Raw genomic sequence first — 20,313 nt, forward strand, 5'->3', positions numbered from 1 at the left:
CACATTTGTTAGTCCTTTAATCATCTATTGCATGACACATGGGAGGATTCAGCTGAAACAAGATGAATGTCCTAGAATGAGAATGTATTGATGTCCTTGTTTCACAGGCAGATTGGTATAAATTCCTATGTTCGCATTTACAGTGGAAGCTACTAAATAAAACTGGTTACATCGTTATCTTCCCAACACTGGTATCACTATAACCTCTTTAGTTTTGGGTGAGGGAATTGTGTAATTATTGCCTGACATTTACAATTATATTACAGAACATTAACAGTTGTAGCTGAGGGACAGCACACTAACCTGTGTTGGAATGTTGGGAGTTCATGGTCCATTCCAGAATTTCAGCAGACAGCTAGTAATGAGAGAGTGTTATGCTTTCTCTTTTTAAGTTTTTGGGATGTGAGTCCAGCATTGAATCATTACTGTCCATTCCTCATTACCCTTGAAAGTGGCCTAGCTGTTTGAATCTCTGCAGCCTACAACTGAATGGCTTGCCCTGCCTTTTGATGGAGCATGTTAAAACTCAGCCACGTTGATGTGGATCTGGAGTCACATGTAGGTCAGATTGGGCAAGGATAGTAGATTTCCTCTCGAAGGACATTAGAGAACCGGATGGAGTTTTTGCAACAATGACGTAGTTTTCTGATCATTATTAGTGAGATTAGTTGTTTATTCCAGATTTATATTAATTTTTTTTTAAATTAAGGGGCAATTTAGCATGGCCAATCCACCTACCCTGCACATCTTTGGGTTGTGGGGGTGAGACCCACGCAGACATGGGGAGAATGTGCAAACTCCATACAGACCGTGACCTGGGGTCCGGATCGAATCTGGGTCCTTGGTGCCGTGAGGCCGCAATGCTAACCACTGCACCAACCTTCAGATTTACATTAATAAACTGAATTATGTCCCCGATGTTAATCTTGGCTTCGTGTCTGTGGATATATAATAGGGTTGTTCAAAGTGTGACTGGCGACCTGTGGGTGTCTGGAAGGTCGCTGAGCAATCGGCTGCGGCATCCCCAAGCGCGGGAGAAATGACTAATGGCCTTTACTTGCATTTTTACTGAGAATGGCCGTCGCAGCCGCCTTTTAAATGGAAAGAAGTGAGGCCGTGTGCAGTCTTCCTGCAAGAAGTGACAGCAGCAAGCAGGTCAGGCACCCTCTATGTACTTGCTTTTGGCGCCACATCACGGAGGAATTTCTTCCATTTTCTAACTGCTAGGAGGCAAAGCAAGAGAACTGTGAAGGTGGATCATTTTCTTACAAGAGACGGCCAAAGGCACAAACAGGCAGTGTGTCTACTGGAGAGGATCTCAACTGAATCTGCTGGAGTGAGCTGCGCAGGAGAGTGCAGGGCAGGACAGAGCAGTGATAGTGTAGGCTCCGTACAGAGCTCCAGGGCTTCTGGTTAACAGCCTCCAAATAAGAAATTTAACTCGGGAATAATGCAGTATAAAGATGATTTACTGAGGCATGGTTTTGTCAATTGTGCCAATGCAAATAAGGATGTAAAGCCTATGTGTGTTATGTGCAGGGAAGTACTGGTAAATGAGAATTTTTTTTTCACTTAAGAGTACCCAAATCATTTTTTCCAATTAAGGGGCAATTTAGTGTGGCCAATCCACCTACCCTGCGAAACCCACACAAACACGGGGAGAATGTGCAACCTCCACACGGACAGTGACCCAGAGCTGGGATTGAACCTGGGACCTTGGCGCCATGAGCCTGCAATGCTAACCACTGCGCCATCGTGTTGCCCTGGCAAATGAGGTAAACTGAGGGTGAAAGATTCCTTTTGAGATAGAGACCCCAGAGTCAGATATTACCTTACAGCTGCCTCCAAATGAAAAAACTATCCTGCTGTACCTTGTAGCCACCTAAATTGGCCAGATCCCGATTTAAAATGGTGAACGGCAAAGGCTGATGGGAAAGTCAGCCAACATAGACAGAAACCAGCAGGTGCAGGTTTGCTGTGTATTTACCTCTGCAAAGGCCAGACAACATCGATACCAGCGACCATCAGCAGAACAATGTAGCAGCCATGTACATACTGATGAGCAATCCCCGGGAACAATAAGTAACATTTTGGACACACAAAGCAAAGCCAGACTCCCCGGCGCCAGCAGGAGCCAACACAAAGGAGGTGAACGAGCACCTCAAGACCGCCCATCGATCAGGGAACCGCTCCAGTATTGGAGAAATCGAACCAAGCGATTGGGACAAAGTCCAATCACTTGGGACCAGGTACAGGGTCCGCCCCAAAAGGCGGGAAGCCCCTGGGGACTATTAAGAGTTAAGCCCCAAGTTCAAATCGCTCTCTTCACCTCTTCGTCCTGCCCGGGTCACCCAGCAACATGAACCAGCCTTGACCGTGACCGGTGCAGTGACCGCCGAACGAAGTAAGTCTTAATTCAACGCACGCTACGAGATAGGCGCTCCTAGCTACCAATCCGTACCAGCTACGAATCCCACAGACTCAGAACCCGAACGAAAGGCCATTTGTTCCCCTGACCTGGTGGGCCAGTCCGAAGTTAAATATAGGCCTGTTAGTTGTAGAAGTAGCTTAGACGTAGAATTTGTGCATGAGTAGCAATTACTGTGTATAATAAATGTACTTTGATTTGAATCTTACTAATCGGTGTATTGGGTTTTATTTAAAAAAATATATATTTATTAAAGTTTCTCAACACAATTTTTCTCCCTTACAAACAATAACCCCCCCCCCCCCGTAACAAAAAACCCCCGAGAAATCGCGCAGGGCAAGATATATACATGGCAAAATGGTATATTTATACAGCTTTGTACACTGGCCCTCACCCGTACGTGCCAGTTTCCCCAACCCTTCATGTTATCTCTTGCTCATCCACCCTCCCAGGCAGTCCCCCCCCCCCCCCCCAAGGTTGCTGCTGCTGACCGACCTTCCTCTAACGCTCCACGAGATAGTCTAGGAACGGTTGCCACCACCTGTAGAACCCCTGCGCAGACCCTCTCAAGGCGAACTTAATCCTCTCCAACTTTATGAACCCAGCCATATCACTTATCCAGGCCTCCAGGCTGGGGGGCTTCGCCTCCTTCCACATTAGCAAGATCCTTCGCCGGGCTACTAGGGACGCAAAGGCCAGAATGCTGGCCTCTTTCGCCTCCTGCACTCCCGGTTCGTCCACTACTCCAAATATTGCTAGCCCCCAGCTTGGCTTGACCCGGACTTTCACCACCTGAGACATTGCTCCCGCCACTCCTCTCCAGAACCCCTCCAGTGCCGGGCATGACCAAAACATATGAACATGGTTCGCCGGACTCCCTGGGCACCTTCCACATCTGTCCTCTACCCCAAAGAACCTACTCAACCTCGCCCCCGTCAATTGCGCTCTGTGGACCACCTTAAATTGTATCAGGCTGAGCCTGGCACACGAGGAGGAGGAATTAACCCTACCTAGGGCATCAGCCCACAGATCTTCCTCGATCTCCTCCCCCAGCTCCTCCTCTCATTTACCCTTCAACTCTTCTACCAACGCTTCCCCCTCTTCTTTCAACTGGTGTTTTTCCGACACCTTGCCCTCCCCGACCCATACACCCGAGATCACCCTATCTTGAACTTCTTGTGCCGGGAGCAACGGGAATTCCCTGACCTGTCGCCTCACAAAAGCCCTCACCTGCATATATCTAAATGCATTTCCCGGGGGTAACTCAAACTTCTCCAGTGCCCCTAGCCTCGCAAATGTCCCGTCAATGAACAGGTCCCCCATTCTTCTAATCCCCGCCCGATGCCAGCCCTGGAAACCCCATCCATCTGCCCCGGGACAAACCGGTGGTTACCCCTGATCGGGGACCACACCGAGGCTCCCACTGCACCCCTGTGCTGTCTCCACTGGCCCCAGATCCTTAACGTTGCCGCCACCACCGGACCCGTGGTATACTTTGCTGGCGAGAACGGCAGCGGTGCCGTCACCAACGCCCCCAAGTTCGTTCCTTGACAGGATGCCATCTCCATCCTCTTCCATGCCGCCCCCTCTCCCTCCATAACCCACTTGCGGATCATCGCCACATTTGCAGCTCAGTAGTAGCTCCCTAGGTTTGGCAGTGCCAACCCTCTTCGGTCCCTACTGCATTCCAGGAACCCTCTCCTTACCTTCGGGGTCTGATTCGCCCACACAAACCCCATAATACTCCTACCTACTCTCTTGAAACAGCCCTTAGTGATCACGATGGGAAGGCACTGAAACACAAACAAAAACCTCAGAAGGACAACCATTTTGACCGACTGCACTCTACCCGCCAGCGAGAGCGGTAACATGTCCCATCTTTTGAAGTCCTCCTCCATTTGGTCCACCAACCTCGTCAGATTCAGTTTATGTAGGGCCCCCCAACTCCTGGCTATCTGGATCCCCAGATACCGAAAACTCCCCACCGCCCTCCTCAGCGGTAGGTCCCCTATCCCTCTTTCTTGGTCCCCTGCCTGTGATACAAAAATCTCATTTTTCCCTACATTGAGCTTATAGCCCGAGAACTCCCCAAACTCCCTAAGAGTCTGCATGACCTCCACCATCCCCTCCATTGGGTCCGCCACGTACAGCAACAGGTCATCCGCGTATAGCGACACCCAATGCTCTTCTCCCCCTCGGACCACCCCCCTCCATTTATTAGACTCCCTCAGTGATATGGCCACGGGTTCGATCGGCAATGCAAACAACAGGGGGGACAGGGGGCACCCCTGCCTCGTTCCTCGGTACAGCCGAAAGTACTCCGACCTCCGCCGTTTCGTCACTACACTCGCCACCGGGGCCCTGTAAAGGAGCTTGACCCAGCTGATAAACCCTCCCCCGAACCCAAACCTACGCAACACCTCCCAGAGGTACTCCCACTCTACTCGGTCAAAGGCCTTTTCCGTGTCCATAGCTGCCACTATCTCCGCCTCTCCCTCCTCCGATGGCATCATTATCACGTTTAAGAGCCGCCGCACATTAGTGGTGATAACTTTATCACCTGGTACTCACTCTCATATGTAGTCGAAGCACTCTTAGTGCTGGCGATACTTTGCAGTGTCGTACAAACCTTTAGAGTTAGGAAATGGCGAAAGAGAGCATATCGCTCTCTCACCCCGGTATACAGGTTTAGGTCCCCCATTTTCGGATTTCACCAGACTCCCGAACCCATTGAGATGGATTAAAGTGCATCCATTTTTCTTTATGTATTTTGTGGAATAAAGAGATGTAAACCTCTGTGTCTGACTGCCAGGCCAGAGAAATTTGTGCGCTGCTATTTTGTAAGATGTATAGATTATTTTTGGATTCTTTGAATGAGGATAGTTTATTGAGAATAGTTAGAGATTCCAGTTTTTTTATTTTTCTGTAATGCGTGTATTAATGTCATAGTGCCCTGTAGCGTTTTATGATAATGAATGTATTTAAAATGGTTCAGGTAAAATTGTGTTGCATAGGATAGGACAGCGTAGAGCCTAAGTATGGGTGCCCCATTTGGTCAGAGAATGAAGATGACGTAGTAGTGTGATCCTTCACGCTTCGCGTTGAGGATCACAAGGAGGGTGTGTAGCCATTTGGGATGGCCACGTCCCGATTACAAAATGGACACTTGCAAAGAATGCAGGGAAGATTGGACAATACTAAGAAACAAGCAGGTGCAAGGTCAGTCTGTTGATTAGAACCTTCAGCTCTCAGACAGCACAGAAACTGCTAAGCAATCTACACACTAATGAGCCATCTCCGGGGACAAAACGGAAACATTTGATACACAATGTTAAGGCAGACACCCTGGGGCCAGAAGAGACCAAAACAAAGCAGACCAATGGTCACCTAGGACACGCCCAGCAATCAGGGAACCACCCCTCTATTGGAGGAAGATCGATACGAACGATTGGGAAAGGCCCAATTTATTGAGGCCAAGTTCAAGGCCCGCCCAAAAGCGCGCGAAGCCCTTTTTAGTATAAAAGATATTCCCCAAGGGAGAATCTTTCTTCTTTGGCTTTGGCTCCCAGCGAAGAGAGAGACCAGCCTAGCAGCTACACCAGACCAAGTAAGTTCCAAGTCAACGCACGCTACGAGATAGATGCTCCTAGTTGCAATCCTGTAAACAGCTCAACCCAGCAGCCTCAGAACCGAGCAACGGCCATTGTTCCTCTGTGGGCACCCGAAGCTAAGTATAGGCATTAGTAATAGTGATAGTTTAGTTTGTAGAGTTTATGCATGAGTAGATTTAACTGTGTGTAAATAAATGAGCATTGCTTTTGAACTTACTAACTGGTGTATCGAGTCTGTGATCAGTATTCGGTTCTGAACCTTGTGGCGGTGCCGAAAGATACCTGGTGACACTTGAGCAAACGTGATTAAATAGAGCCAAATTAAGAGACAACACAGCAAATTAGCAACAGGTGTCACCTTGCATAGATAATTCTTTCTTCAACCAAATTGAGGCTCCATAACCCCTACACCATGTCACTCCTGCCAACCTGAGTACTTTATCCTCACTGTCTTCAATTTCCAACCCAATATTGTGCATTTGCAGTTTTCATGTATTTTCTGTCAACAGTAGCAAATGCTTTCTGGTAGTTCATTTGATTAATGTTTGTTGATTCCTTTACCTACTTTTGTAAGCAACTACCTCTCAAAGCATTCAAGTAAATTAGTCACATGTGACATATCCTTAACAAATCTTTATTGGCTTTCTGCTCAGCTCCAGTTAGGGGCAGGCAGTGGTATTGTCACTGGGCTAGTAATCCAGAGACCTGCTCTGGGGCCCAGGTTTGAATCCCGCCATAGCAGATGATGAAACTTGAATTCAATAAAAATCTGGAATTCGAAGTCTAAAGGTGACCATGAAACCATTGTCGACTGTCGTAAAAACCCATCTGGTTCACTCATGTCCTTTAGGGAAGGAAATCTGTTATTTTTGTCTGGCCTAGATGTGACTCCAGACCCACAGCAATGAGGTTGATTCTTAAATGCCATCAGTAATTAAATAAATGCTGGCCCAGCCAGCGGCGCCCACATCCCATGGACGAATAGAAAACAAAGTTGAAAATGAAAGTTCTTTGGCAATCTGCCCCAATGACCGATTCTAATAGCTTCCCACAACTGACTTTAAACTGACAGGACTGAACTTTTGGTTTCTCTCTCACATAATCTAGTGACAGCCATATTTCAATCTAACAGCTATTTCCGTAGCTAAAGAACTTTGAAGGATTATTCCATTTTCTCACCTTTTACTTCAATGGACTTAAAACTATCATGCCTTAGGGATTAATTTAGTTTAAATTTCTTTATTTCCATTCCAATATTGTTACTTGTATTGAATCCATAACTTCCTCCCATGATGTATTTTGTTTCCCTTTGCCTGTCTATAATGGTATAATGGGCATTGCTGCTCTCTTAATATTCGTTAAGACTATTACTATTAGCCTTTTACACTCTTTAATAAATTTTAATTTAGAGTATCCAATTCATTTTTTCCAATTAAGGGGCAATTTAGCGTGGCCAATCCACCTAGCCTGCACATCTTGGGGTTGTGGGTGCAAAATCCACGCAAACACGGGGAGTGCGTGCAAACTTCAAACGGACAATGACCCAGAGCCGGGATCAAACCTGGAACCTTGGCGCCGTGAGACAGCAGTGCCAACCACTGTGCCACCGTGCTGCACACCTTTACACACTTTACAAGTTTTCTTTTGTGTTACAATTTTGAAGCTCTTATTTTCTTCTGTTGCTTTCTATATTACTCTTTAGGGATGTACTGGTCTTCAGCTATTTCAACGACTTTCCATCCAGTTGCATACCTACATTAACCGGTATCCCCTGGATTTTAAAATCTCATCCTCACTTTCAAATTCCCTCCTTACCTCCTCCAGCCCAACTCTGATCTCTGTTTCTTCCAACTCTGGCTTCTTGTGTACCCCTGATTTTAAACTTTTCAGCCTCTGTACCTCCCTGTCCTTTAAAATGCTTCTAAAAACTGCTTGCTCTACCACCAATTAATATTTCCTTAAGCTCTCCTCAGCCTCACCTAAGCTCCCTGAACTTGTATTCTCCGCTACCTTCTCCAACCCCGTCTTCAACTATATAATCTATCAAGTTTCTGCCCGTCTTCAGCTCTGAAGAGTCATTGACTTGAAATGTTAATTCTGTTCCTCTCTCCAGAGGCTGCCAGACCTGAGTTTAATCAGCATTTTGTTTGGTGTGAAGATTTGTTTGATAACGGTTCCTAGGGATGTTTTAACTAAATGAACGGTATTACATATATGCAAATTGCTTCATCATATTATTGCAGAAATTAAGCTGTCTGCTGACAATTGTAGTGTTCAACTCCAATCACAATTCTAGTCTTGGACTGATGAATATCAAAAAGATCCACGAATAGTCAACGTAGCTTTGTCTGAGGGAGGTCATGCCGAACAAATTTGACTTAATTTTTTGATCATTTGACTAGCTGTGTAGATGAGGTCCGTGTAGTTGCTGTAGTTTATGTGGATTTCTGCAAAGCCTTTGGCATGGTCCGAAATGGGAGACGTATAAAGAAGGCAAATGCACGTGGAATACAGGGTAGGTTGATAAGGTGGATTCAAAATTGGCTCAGGTGTAGGAGACAAAGGGTGACAGACTCTGCTTTAGTGACTGGAAGCCAGTGTCCAGTGGTGTACCACAGGGATCTGTGCTGGGTACCATCAATTACAATGTGGGGGGTGGTAGGATCAGGAGGTTTGGGGTTGACACAAAGATTGGCCAGGTAGTTAACAGTGAGGTTGAGTGTCTTGGGTTACAGGAAGATTTGATGTGATGGTCAAATGGGCAGAAAGTGGCAGTTGGAATTTAACCCTGAAAAGTGTGAGATGCTACACTTTGGAAAGAGTAATGGACAAGGAAATATTCAATGAATGGCCTGAAACTGGGAAGATCCGAGAAACAAAGGGACCTTGGCATGTTTGTCTATGGACCTCTGTAGGCAGAATGGCAGTTTTATTGGGTGGTGAAAACGGCACAAAGGACACTTGCCTTTATCAATCGAAGCATAGATTATAAAAACAGAGGTATTGTTGGAATTTTATAGAACTTCGGCGAGGCCACAACTGGAGTACTGTTTGCAATTCTGGTCTCCACATTATAGGAAGCATGTGACTGTACTGGAGCGGTGCAGAGACGTTGGATGGCTTGGGTTGTTTCAGCTGGAGCAGAGGTGACATGATGATAATCTTTATTAGTGTCACAAGTAGGCTTACATCAACAATGCAATGAAGTTACTGTGAAAATTCCCTAGTCAGCACACTTCGGCACCTGTTTGCGTACACAGAGGGAGAATTCAGAGTGTCCAATTCACCGAATCGAGATGTACAAGTTTATGAGGGGCATGGATAGGGAGCTGCTGTAGCCTCAAATCATTTAAAAGGTACCTGGATGAGCATGTGGCACATCACAGTAGCACAGAGGTTAGCACTGTTGCTTCACAGCGCCAGGGTCCCAGGATCGATTCCCGGCTTGGGTCACTGTCTGTATGGATGCTGCATGTTCTATCCGGTCTGGTTGGGTTTCCTTTGGGTATTGTGGTTTACTCCTACAAATCCCGAAATACGTGCTGTTAGGTGAATTGGACATACTGAATTCTCCCTCAGTGTACATGTACAGGCTCCAGAGTGTGGCTACCAGGTGATTTTCACAGTAACTTCATTGCACTGTTAATGTAAGTTATGATTATACCATTCAAGGCTATGGGCCAATTCCACAGGCTCACCACTCTCTGGGTGCTGGCAGGTGAGATTCGGTAGGCAGGTCAGGTGTTTTTCTTGCTTAGGTGCAGACTCGATGAGCCAAAGGGCCTCTTCTGCACTATTATTCTGTGGAAAAACACTTTGCTTAACATGGGACTGGCAATTACCATTTCTGATAACCAGGAGTAGTTCATATTCAATGTCATTTGCATCACTAGTTTTAAAATTGACAAGTACCTGGGAGTGGACAGGATTTAGAGACGTTCCCGGGAGTGGGGTTTGGCGACGCTTGGAGTGGATGGAGTTTGTGGACTTGCTCTCAAGTGGTTAGAAACAACATAGGAGCAGGAGGAGGCCATTCGGCCCTGTCCACCCTTACTTTTGATCATAGCTGATCGCCATCTCAATAGCCTTATCCCGTCTTCCTCCATATCCTTTGATCCCCAGAGCCCCAAGTGCTGTATCGAACACGATGGGTTTGATACAAGTGAGCAGGATTTCGGCATGCTTCAGGGAATGGGCGGGGCTTCGGGAACGCGTCCTGGAGTGGGCGGGGCTTAGAGACGTGTCTTCCGGGGGGTGCAGGGCTTTGAGACGTGCCCTCGGGTGGGTGGGGCTTCGGGGACGTACCCAGGACCGGGCGCTGCTTGGAGACGTGCACAGGAGTGGGCGGGGCTTGGAGACGTACTCTCGGGAGGGCGGGGCTTGTGGACGTGCCCTGGTGGGCGGGGTTTGGGGACGTGCCCTCGGGTGGGCGGGGTTTGGGTGTGGCCCTGGAAGCCATGTTGGGCCTCGCTGTCGCTTTGAACCCTGTGTCAGTGTGGCAGCCTCTCGTTTCTCGCATCATGTCCAGTTCTGCTGCGTCGCGGCCCCGAACCGCTCTCGGAACCATGGAGTTTGGACGACGCGTGGATGCCAAACAATGCGCGGCAATGGTGTGCGCGTTCATGGAACGTGGGCACGACGAGCTGGACGGCGCGTTCATGTACACAGAGGGGCGCTCGGAGCAGATCATGGGCTCGATGGGACTGGGACACAAAGGTCAGCCCAGGCCCTGCGGTGCCGGACTAAATTATTCGGCCCAGCCTACCTGCTGATGGGTGATCTTCCACCTCAACTCCCCATTATTCCTTCATGTCCTCAGACCCCAAATTTGTCTGTCACAACGTTAAATACTCTCAATGAAAGAGCACCCACATCTCAGTGTTCAGTGATCAATCCCTGAGTTCCCTGCAGCCGGGGGAAACATTGAAAAAATAGGAGCAGGAGGAGGCAATTTGGTCCTTCGAGCAAGCTCAGCCATTCATTCTGATCATGCAACTCAAAAGCTTAATCCCGCTTTCCCCCATATCCTTTGATCTCCTTCACTCGAAGTGCTATATCCAACTGCTTCTTGAAACCATACAATGTTTTGGACTCAACTACTTCCTGTCGTAACAAATTCCACAGGCTCACCACTCTCTGGGTGAAGAATTTTCTCCCATCTCTGTCCTAAATTGTCTACTCCATATCTTCAGACTGTGACCCCTGGTTCTGGACACACTCAACATATCAGAACTAAATACAAACAAATGCTGGAAAAACTCCGGTCAGGCAGCATCAGTGGGGAGAGAAACAGTTAACATTGCAGTTTGAGATTACCTTTCATTCAGGGCAGCATGGTGACGCAGTGGTTAGCACTGCTGCCTCACGGCAAGCCAGGAACCGGGTTTCGATCCCGGCCCCGGGTCACCGTCCGTGTGAAGTTTGTACATTCTCCCCATGTCTCCTCACAGCCTGAAAAAGATCTGCAGGTTAGGTGAATTGGCCACGCTAAAATTGCCCCTTAATTTGAAAAAATGAATTGGGTACTCTAAATTTTAAAAAAAGAGATTACCTTTCATTAGAACTGAAGAAAGATAAGAGTATCGGGATGGGGTGAAGGCAGAAAGTATAAAATGAAGGTCTCTGAGGATGGAGCCATTAAGTAACAAAATATTTCATGATGTAACTCATGCTAATGTTATAGTACAAATATAACGTTTGTCTCCATATGAGTGGCTGTAAAGCAGCCATCTGTATATAACATGACGGGAAATAAAGAAACTGGACAAGACCAACCCAGCAAATCAAAAAAGGGAAAACATAACAAGGTGAAGGCAGGGATTATGATGTAAAGTTGTTGAGCTGGATGTTGAGTCCCGAAGGCTGTAGAGTGCTGAGTCAACAGATAATAAATACTATTCCTCGAATTTGCATTGAGCTAACCTGCCTCTCCTGCCAAGGCCCTTCAGAATTTTGTATGTGACGCCAGTGACGCCAGCTCTCATTTTCCTTGTATCTTGTTCTTTCTTGATTTTGCACTGATTCCGGTTTCTTTCTGTATATTAAAGTTAAGATCACAACCAAAGTGAACCCATGGGATGGGAAGACATTGAAAGCGGAGAGTGTCCGATGTCAGTTGAATACATCGTTGGAACGTCTGCAAAGAGAGAGTGTTGAGATCCTCTACCTCCATGCTCCAGACCATGAGACACCAGTTGAAGAAACGTTGGCTGCCTGTCAGGAACTTCACCAACAAGTATAATGTGGATATTAAAATATAATGTTGGCTGTGGGCATGCAGAGCAGGCCAGGAGTACTGGGTTGGAGAATGAGGGCTGTTTGGTTTGTCATGTCTGCCATCTTAATGAAAGCACTAGCTGATTAATTTGCCATAGCATATTGAACAGTGCAGTATGAGAGAGTGCAAGATACTTGGAAGTGCTACTCTTAGACAAGATTTGAGGTTAGCTCCTCATCCTAACTTTCTTACTGAGCAGATGTTAAAGATCCCATCACGACTTATGATGCGGAGCAAGGAGTTCTGCTTGAGTCATGGCCAACATTCCTTCAAACACCAGTAGATGATTTATATCATTGGGTCTTGTAAAAAAGGTATAAAATAATCATGCTCTTTAGAGTGATATATAGCATAGAAAACACTTTGAGCAGTTTCTGAGATGATCTGATGCTATAGCTTTGCATGGCTTTATTTTGTGGTGAGGGCAGGGTTTCCATTAATGATGCAGTTGGTGTTTGATGTTCTTGTTGCTGTGAAATAACTTGTAAAAAGCAGAATGTTCCAATGTGGATTTTTTTACAGGGGAAATTTAAAGAATTTGGTCTCTCAAACTATGCTTCATGGGAAGTGGCAGAGGTGTATTCAATCTGTAAATATAAAAACTGGGTCCTTCCCACAGTCTATCAGGTATGTTAAGGACTGGCAACAACCAACTTGCTGGAGATTCTCTTTTAATTATTGTGCTCATCTGATATTTTTCCTGATATGTATCCATGGATTAATTAGGAGATTACTTCTGTTTTTTGACAATGCGTATGTTCCTCTGTCACCAAACCTGCCATCCAAAAATCTGCTGCCTGTTCCCTAACTCACACCAAGTTCCATTCACCCATCACCCCTCTGCCCACTGACCTACATTGGCTTCTGGGTCAGCTTTGCCGAATTTTAAAATTCTCATTCTTGTTTACAATATTTTATATGGTGTCACCCTCTATAACTCTGTAATCTCATCCTTTCCTCCTGTTACCCCCCCAAAGATATTTACAGTACCCCCCAATTCTGGTTTCCTGGGCATCCTCTTTACCTCTCTTTCCTCCTTTAAGATGTTTCTGAATAGCTACCTCTTTGTCCAAGGTTTTGGTTCCACCCCCTAACGCCACCTTGTGTGACTCAGTGTCAGGTTTTGTGCCTTGTAGCATTTTATTACATCCATAGTGCTATTAGCACTGTTGGTGTACCAACACTACACGAACTGCAGCGGTTCAAGAAGTGGCTCACCATCTTCTCAAGGCCAATTAGGGATGGACAATTATGTTACTTTGAGATTCCTGGTGGTTGTAAAAGGCACTATATGGTTGCCGTTTGTTGATTACAAAGCGAAATATCCGAGAGTCACATGTCGTAGCAAATGCCCATTTTTCCAGTTGGATGTTTTCCACATTATACACAACTTTCTCTGGAATAATTTACTTCTGTTTGTAGGGAATGTACAATGCCACCACCCGGCAAGTGGAGACAGAACTCTTACCCTGTCTCCGGCATTTTGGGATGAGATTTTATGCCTACAACCCGCTTGCAGGTATAGTATCATCCCAGAAATGGATGAATGTCAGAACAGAAGCAAAACGTTTACTGAATTTGTCCTGAGGAATAGTTTATATTCTGTGTGGTTCATTGCTGCAGGTGGGCTACTGACCGGGAAATACCAGTTTGAAGACAAAAATGAGAAACAGCCCACCGGCCGCTTCTTTGGAAACAACTGGGCTGAGGCTTACAGAAACAGGTGAGTTTACCAGCTGTCCATGGCTTGGGCTTCACATTCGAACCCTCCCCTATTGCAGTAATGAGATGTTTGACATATGAATTCCCGACTGATTTCCAGTGATTTCTAAGCTTCGCATTCTCTGTTATTCTCACTGTAAACTTTTTCTCTTGCAATTGTTCAGGTATTGGAAAGAGCATCATTTCAGAGCTTTAGATCTTGTGAAGAAAGCAATCGATGCAACTTATACTTCCGAGAAGCCAAGCCTGACAGCAGCAGCACTAAGATGGATGTATCATCACTCCAAACTCCAGGTATGGCCGATTCCAAAATGTATTGATTCATGTCATAAATGACAACCCATCATGGTGATAACTTGGCCTGGTGGAAACACAGTGGGGCAACGATTTCCACTGAGCAGTTTGAGAAGCGTTTTTCTCATTCTACATCGTTAGATAATCCTCAGCCTACTCATTCTCCACCTTCTCCTTTCGGATAATCCCCAGCCTACTCATTCACCACAATTCCTCAAGATCGGATTATTCACCTACAATAAGTACAACACCTGATATCTTGATTGTTTTCTGCAGGGGGACCTTGGTGATGGAGTTATAATTGGGATGTCAACGATGGAGCAACTTCAACAGAACCTGGCTGCGTCCGAGGAAGGGCCACTTGCCCCAGCTGTGGTTGAGGCCTTTAATGAAGCTTGGAATCTGGTAGCACACGATTGTCCAAATTATTTTCGTTAGGACGGACCAAGATACGGAAGGCTTCTTAAAATTAACACACTGAAATAATGAATTTAATAATCACCATCCATTCTTAGAACCGGTTTGACAAATTTTTTGTTGTTGTAAATTTAGAGTACCCAATTTGTTTCCAATTAAGGGCCAATCTACATGGCCGATTCACCTATCCTGCACATCTTCGGGTTTTTGGGGGTGAGACCCGTGCAGACACGGGGAGAATGTGCAATCTCCACACAGACAGTGACCTGGAGGCTGGACAGGTTTATCAGTTAGTGTGTCTGGATTTGGATGAAATGATTCAGGTAACTGATTATGTCTGCCAGCAATTGCTAAGCTGCAATGGGAAATTATTTTACCGATACAGTTACATGTCCTGTGATAAGGAATAAGGTAGAGGACTAGCCTAGGACAGAAACACTAGCAAGAGAAATAAGATTGAACTGTGAGGACTTTTTTAGTTACTCCAATCTCACAACTGTTGGAGAGTTGAACTGTCAACACAAACTGTAAACAGAATCAAAGCTATTACTTGAAGTGTAAAATTATATTTGTTTCAAATCTATCTCCAGTGGAGAATAAAAAACAAGACTGATTGACCATTTACACATTTGTTAGTGCTTGAATCATCTATTGCATGACACATGGGAGGATTCAGCTGAAACAAGATGAATGTCCTAGAATGAGAATGTATTGATGTCCTTGTTTCACAGGCAGATTGGTATAAATTCCTATGTTCGCATTTACAGTGGAAGCTACTAAATAAAACTGGTTACATCGTTACCTTCCCAACACTGGTATCACTATAACCACTTTAGTTGTGGGCGAGGGTATTGTGTAATTATTGCCTGACATTTACAATTATATTACAGAACATTAACAGTTGTAGCTGAGGGGCAGCACACTAACCCGTGTTGGAATGTTGGGAGTTCATGGTCCATTCCAGAATTTCAGCAGACAGCCAGTAATGAGAGAGTGTTATGCTTTCCCTTTTTAAGTTGTTTCTGGGATGTGAGTCCAGCATTGAATCACTACTGTCCGTTCCTCATTACCCTTGAAAGTGGCCTAGCTGTTTGAATCTCTGCAGCTACAACTGAATGGCTTGCCCTGCCTTTTGATGGAGCATGTTAAAACTCAGCCACGTTGCTGTGGATCTGGAGTCACAAATAGGTCAGATTGGGCAAGGATAGTAGATTTCCTCTCGAAGGACATTAGAGAACCGGATGGAGTTTTTGCACCAATGACGTAGTTTTCTGATCATTATTAGTGAGATTAGCTGTTTATTCCAGATTTATATTAATTTTTTTTTAAATTAAGGGGCAATTTAGCATGGCCAATCCACCTACCCTGCACATCTTTGGGTTGTGGGGGTGAGACCCATGCAGACACGGGGAGAATGTGCAAACTTCATACAGACAGTGACCTGGGGCCCGGCTCGAATCTGGTTCCTTGGTGCGTGAGGCCGCAATGCTAACCACTGCACCAACCTTCAGATGTACATTAATAAACTGAATTATGTTGCTGATGTTAATCTTGGCTTCGTGCCTGTGGATATAAAATAGGGTTTTTCAAAGTGTAGCTGGTGACTTGTGGGTGTCTGGAGGGTCGCTGAGCTATCGGCTCTGGCGTCCCCAAGCGCGGGAGAAGTGACTATTGGCCGTTACCGGCATTTTTATTGAGGGCTGATGGAGACCTTGCGCTTGCAGGCTCCGCCACCACTACGTCCACAGTACCCCCCCCCGCTGTACCCCGCTCTTTCTCCCATGCCCAGCGCCCCCGCACCCATTTGGCTCCCGCGCTCCCACCGGCACACCAGTCCGCAGGAATGAAGCTCAGGAAGAGCCGCTCCCGGAGTCCACCGCTGGGGCTGCACCGGACCCACTTCCCCAGCCACCTGCAGCGGCTGCAACACCACTGCTTTGGCGGTCGCAGTGTACGATCCGGGCGCCGGACCGGCTGAACTTGTGACCCATCACCCCCGCCGGACTTTATTTTTTTACAGGGGGTGAATGTGGTGAATGTAAATACAGTTAATTCACCAGTTATGTTCTATGTTTGTAAATACAGTTAATTCACCAGTTATGTTCTGTGTTATTAACCCTGTGGGTTTTATCTGTGGGCCATTGTATGGCTTCACCCACAGGGGGAGATGTTGGAGGATATTGGAGCATGTACGGCTCAGCCCATGGCTCCGCCCCTTTGAAGGAGTATAAGAGTGGACTCTACTCAGTATGTACCAGTCGCAGGCAGGCAAAGTTGATTGTTAATTAAAACCACTGTTTTACTTCGACACGAGTCCTTGAGTGAATCGATGGTCACATCAATAATCATGCACAAATACTACAGACTAAACTATCACTACTGCTAAAGCCGATACTTAGCTTCGGGCGCCCACTCAGTCAGAGGAATAATGGCCGTTGTTCGGTTCTGAGGCTGCTGGGGTGGAACTGGTACGGGATAACAGCTAAGGTCGTCTGTCTGGTAGCGTGCGTTGACCTTGGACAACTTGTTCTGGTGCAGCTTTTGGGTAGGTCTCTCCTCGGTGAGAGCCGGAGCCAAGAGAATGATTCTCTCTTGGGGGATCCTTCTTATACCCAAAGGGGCTTCTCGCGCTTTTGGGCGGGCCTTGAACTTGGCCCCAATTAATTGGTCCGTTTCTCAATCGTTCCTATCGATCTCCTCCAATAAAGGGGTGGGTGCCCTGATGGCGGGGCATATCCTCGGTGGCCGTTGGCCTGCTTTCTGGTCTCCTCTGGCGTTGGGGTGTCTGCCTTAGTATCAATCACTCAAATGTTACTCTTTTGTCCCCGGAGATGGGCCATTAGTATGCTAATGGGTTTGCAGTTTTGGTCTTGTCTGGGAGCTGCGTCTCCAATATGCAGACAAACCCTGAACCTGCTTGTTTTCTCAGTATTGTCCATTTTCCCTGCAATCTTTGCAAAGTGTCCATTTTGTAATTGGGAAGTGGCCATCCCAGATGGCTACAGGTGGGCAAAGAAGGAGCGGAACAGTAAGTGGGAGAACGGCGAGATCCGCATTTACCAGGACTTGGGAGCTGAACTGGCGATGAGGCGTGTGGGTTTCAACAGGGCTACGGCGGTCCTCCACAGCAAAGGGGTGAAGTTTGGGCTTGTGTATCCGGCGAGACTCTGGGTAACGTACCAGGACAGGCACCATTACTTTGATACGCCGGACGAGGCTTGGACGTTCATCAGGCGCGAGAAATTGGACTTGAACTAAGGGGCAGTTGTATGTGGGTGAAACGTGCTGATGGAAATGGGTAAATAGGGGTTGACCTGGTGTAAGATGGCTGGTAGAGTATACGTTTGTTTGCCTGTCTGCTCCAGTTTGTTTTTTGTTTTCCTTGTGTTTTGTTTCAGGGGGCGGGGCAACGCCCGAGTCGTGTAGTCTGGCGCATGGGAAGGAATTGGATGACACTTACCCCTCTACCCAGCTGGGGAGGCGGGGGGGGGGGGGGGGGGGCGGGGTGGCCCGAAGAAGGAGACGAGTAAGGTCGGGGGATAGAGGCAGGGGCGAATGGGATTAGCATGGGTCAGCTGACTTACGGGAGCACAATGGGGGGGAAATCAGAGCTAAGCGGGTGCTTGGCGGGGGGGGGGGAGGGGGTTCGGGCAGGGGTGGATCTACTACAAAACTAATGAAGCTTAAGCTTCAGGGCCCCTAATCCCGGAGGGGCCCCAGAAGCGACTTTAGTCCACATTGCTTATAAATTTTGGGTCTACTGTATGAGAAGGGATTTAAAAAAAATAAAAATTAATTATATAGTGTAATTCAATACAAAATGATAGTTAAAATAAAAATGAAAGGTTATTAAAGTATGTAGGCTAGCCGTAAACAAAAAAAATTCAAATTAAGGATGTTTCATTCTAAATATATTTAATATAAAATAATTATAAATAATTTAAAAGACTATTAACATTTATGACAGAAATACAAACAGTAGATGACATGTCGTAACAAAAAAGGGGAGCCGTTGAAAAGGCAATCACAATGCTAACGTGAATTTTCAACGTGATAGCACTCGTGATAGCGATCGAGACAAGAATATTTTTCAATAAAGTGTTCATAAGGATACAATATTTTAATTACCCCTACTCAAAAATAAATGTTCTATTTAGAAAAGTAAGGTAAGTAATAAAGGTGAAATAGTGCCTAAGCCTATTGTTTTTATGAAGAGGTGAACAGAAGGTAGGCTACGACCGCATAGCCTAGGCTAATACTATATTACAAGTATTTATGAAAAAGTAATAAAAGGGTGAATTTGTGTTAAATTACAGGTGTTTATTATGAAAAGTGTTCAAATAATGGTAAAATTGTGTTACATCACCTTAGCCTATGAGTTTTGGTGGCCTAGTCTTGCCTAACTTAGGCTAGTCTCGCGTAGGCTAGCTTGAACATAGCCTAGTTTAGCCTATTTAGCTTATTTATTATAAATCTTAATAAATTGCGCTTTTCTTTCTGAGAAGGTTTTTTTTTAAAAAACCTTTCTCAGAAAGTAGACCTAAAATGTTTTCCTTTCAAAGCATGCGACAATAGTCGCACAACTCAAATTGATTAATTTTTTGTTGTATATATTTCAACAATCCCAAAGTTTGAGAGTCAGTAGCACAGATGTTGGAAGGGTGGAGTGTCACGGTACAATTCTGAAATTGATGAGGACTGTATTAAACTTATAATATTGTATTACAAAACTGATATTGACCACAAATTAGTAAACGAGTGTTATCAGTTCAAAGAATATTTGCACCTCAGGAAATCCCAGAACACAGAAGAAAACACGCCATCTAAAATGAAATGTGCAGAAGTTCTTCAGCTTATTTGTGAGCAACGCCTAATTGAAGTGTTCCCCAATATTACTCCTGCGCTTAAGCTGTACTTGACAATGCCTATCACGAGCTGTGAAGCAGAAAGGAATTTTTCAAAGCTATCCTTTATAAAGAACAAATTTTGGTCTACCATGACTGAAGAGCGCTTAAATTCTTTATGCATATTGTCTCTAGAAAATTACATTGCAAGGAAGCTCTCATATGACAAAACTGTACGTGAATATGTTGTAAGAAAAAAACAGGAAAAAGAGTATTTTGTAAAATGTGCTTCATGTAGTATGTATTCTCATAGGTGTCTAAAATAAAACATATTGACTGTGGTTTTTCTATGTTTTATTTCATCATTCTATGATGCATCATGCATGTATATAACATTTCCCTAATTTTCATCCCCCCATAACTCAAACACTATAAGGCACAGGAAATTTGTATTCACACCAGTTAATTCACACCAAAGTGTCCTTCACTTTGACATGTGAGATAATCCAATACAGCAATTTTAATCAAAATCTGAGATGTAGTGGTTAAATTTTTAAAAAATTTGTGGTGATCTGTCGTGGAACAACCCCATTGAAGAAGATAACCGTGATTACCCAGACCTCGTTGCTGGTTGCAAAGGGGCCCCCATAACAGTTCAAGCTTCAGGGCCCCAAAAATGTAGGTCTGCCACTTTCTGGATCGCCTGGTCTTGAGCATCCA

General features: G+C 45.5%; 1 protein-coding gene across 1 annotated transcript; it reads left to right on the plus strand.

Moving 5' to 3' along the window:
• Positions 1-10,465: 10,465 nt before the first annotated feature.
• LOC140392681 (aflatoxin B1 aldehyde reductase member 2-like) lies at positions 10,466-15,373 on the plus strand. The gene is made up of 7 exons (XM_072478197.1): positions 10,466-10,755; positions 12,087-12,274; positions 12,839-12,943; positions 13,739-13,835; positions 13,940-14,039; positions 14,203-14,332; positions 14,609-15,373. Exons 1-7 carry the CDS (start codon positions 10,497-10,499, stop codon positions 14,768-14,770), a joined length of 1,041 nt encoding a protein of 346 aa, XP_072334298.1. The 5' UTR covers positions 10,466-10,496; the 3' UTR covers positions 14,771-15,373.
• The last annotated feature ends 4,940 nt before the right edge of the window (positions 15,374-20,313 follow it).

Source organism: Scyliorhinus torazame, chromosome 16, assembly GCF_047496885.1.
Source record: "Scyliorhinus torazame isolate Kashiwa2021f chromosome 16, sScyTor2.1, whole genome shotgun sequence".
Lineage (NCBI taxonomy): Eukaryota > Metazoa > Chordata > Chondrichthyes > Carcharhiniformes > Scyliorhinidae > Scyliorhinus > Scyliorhinus torazame.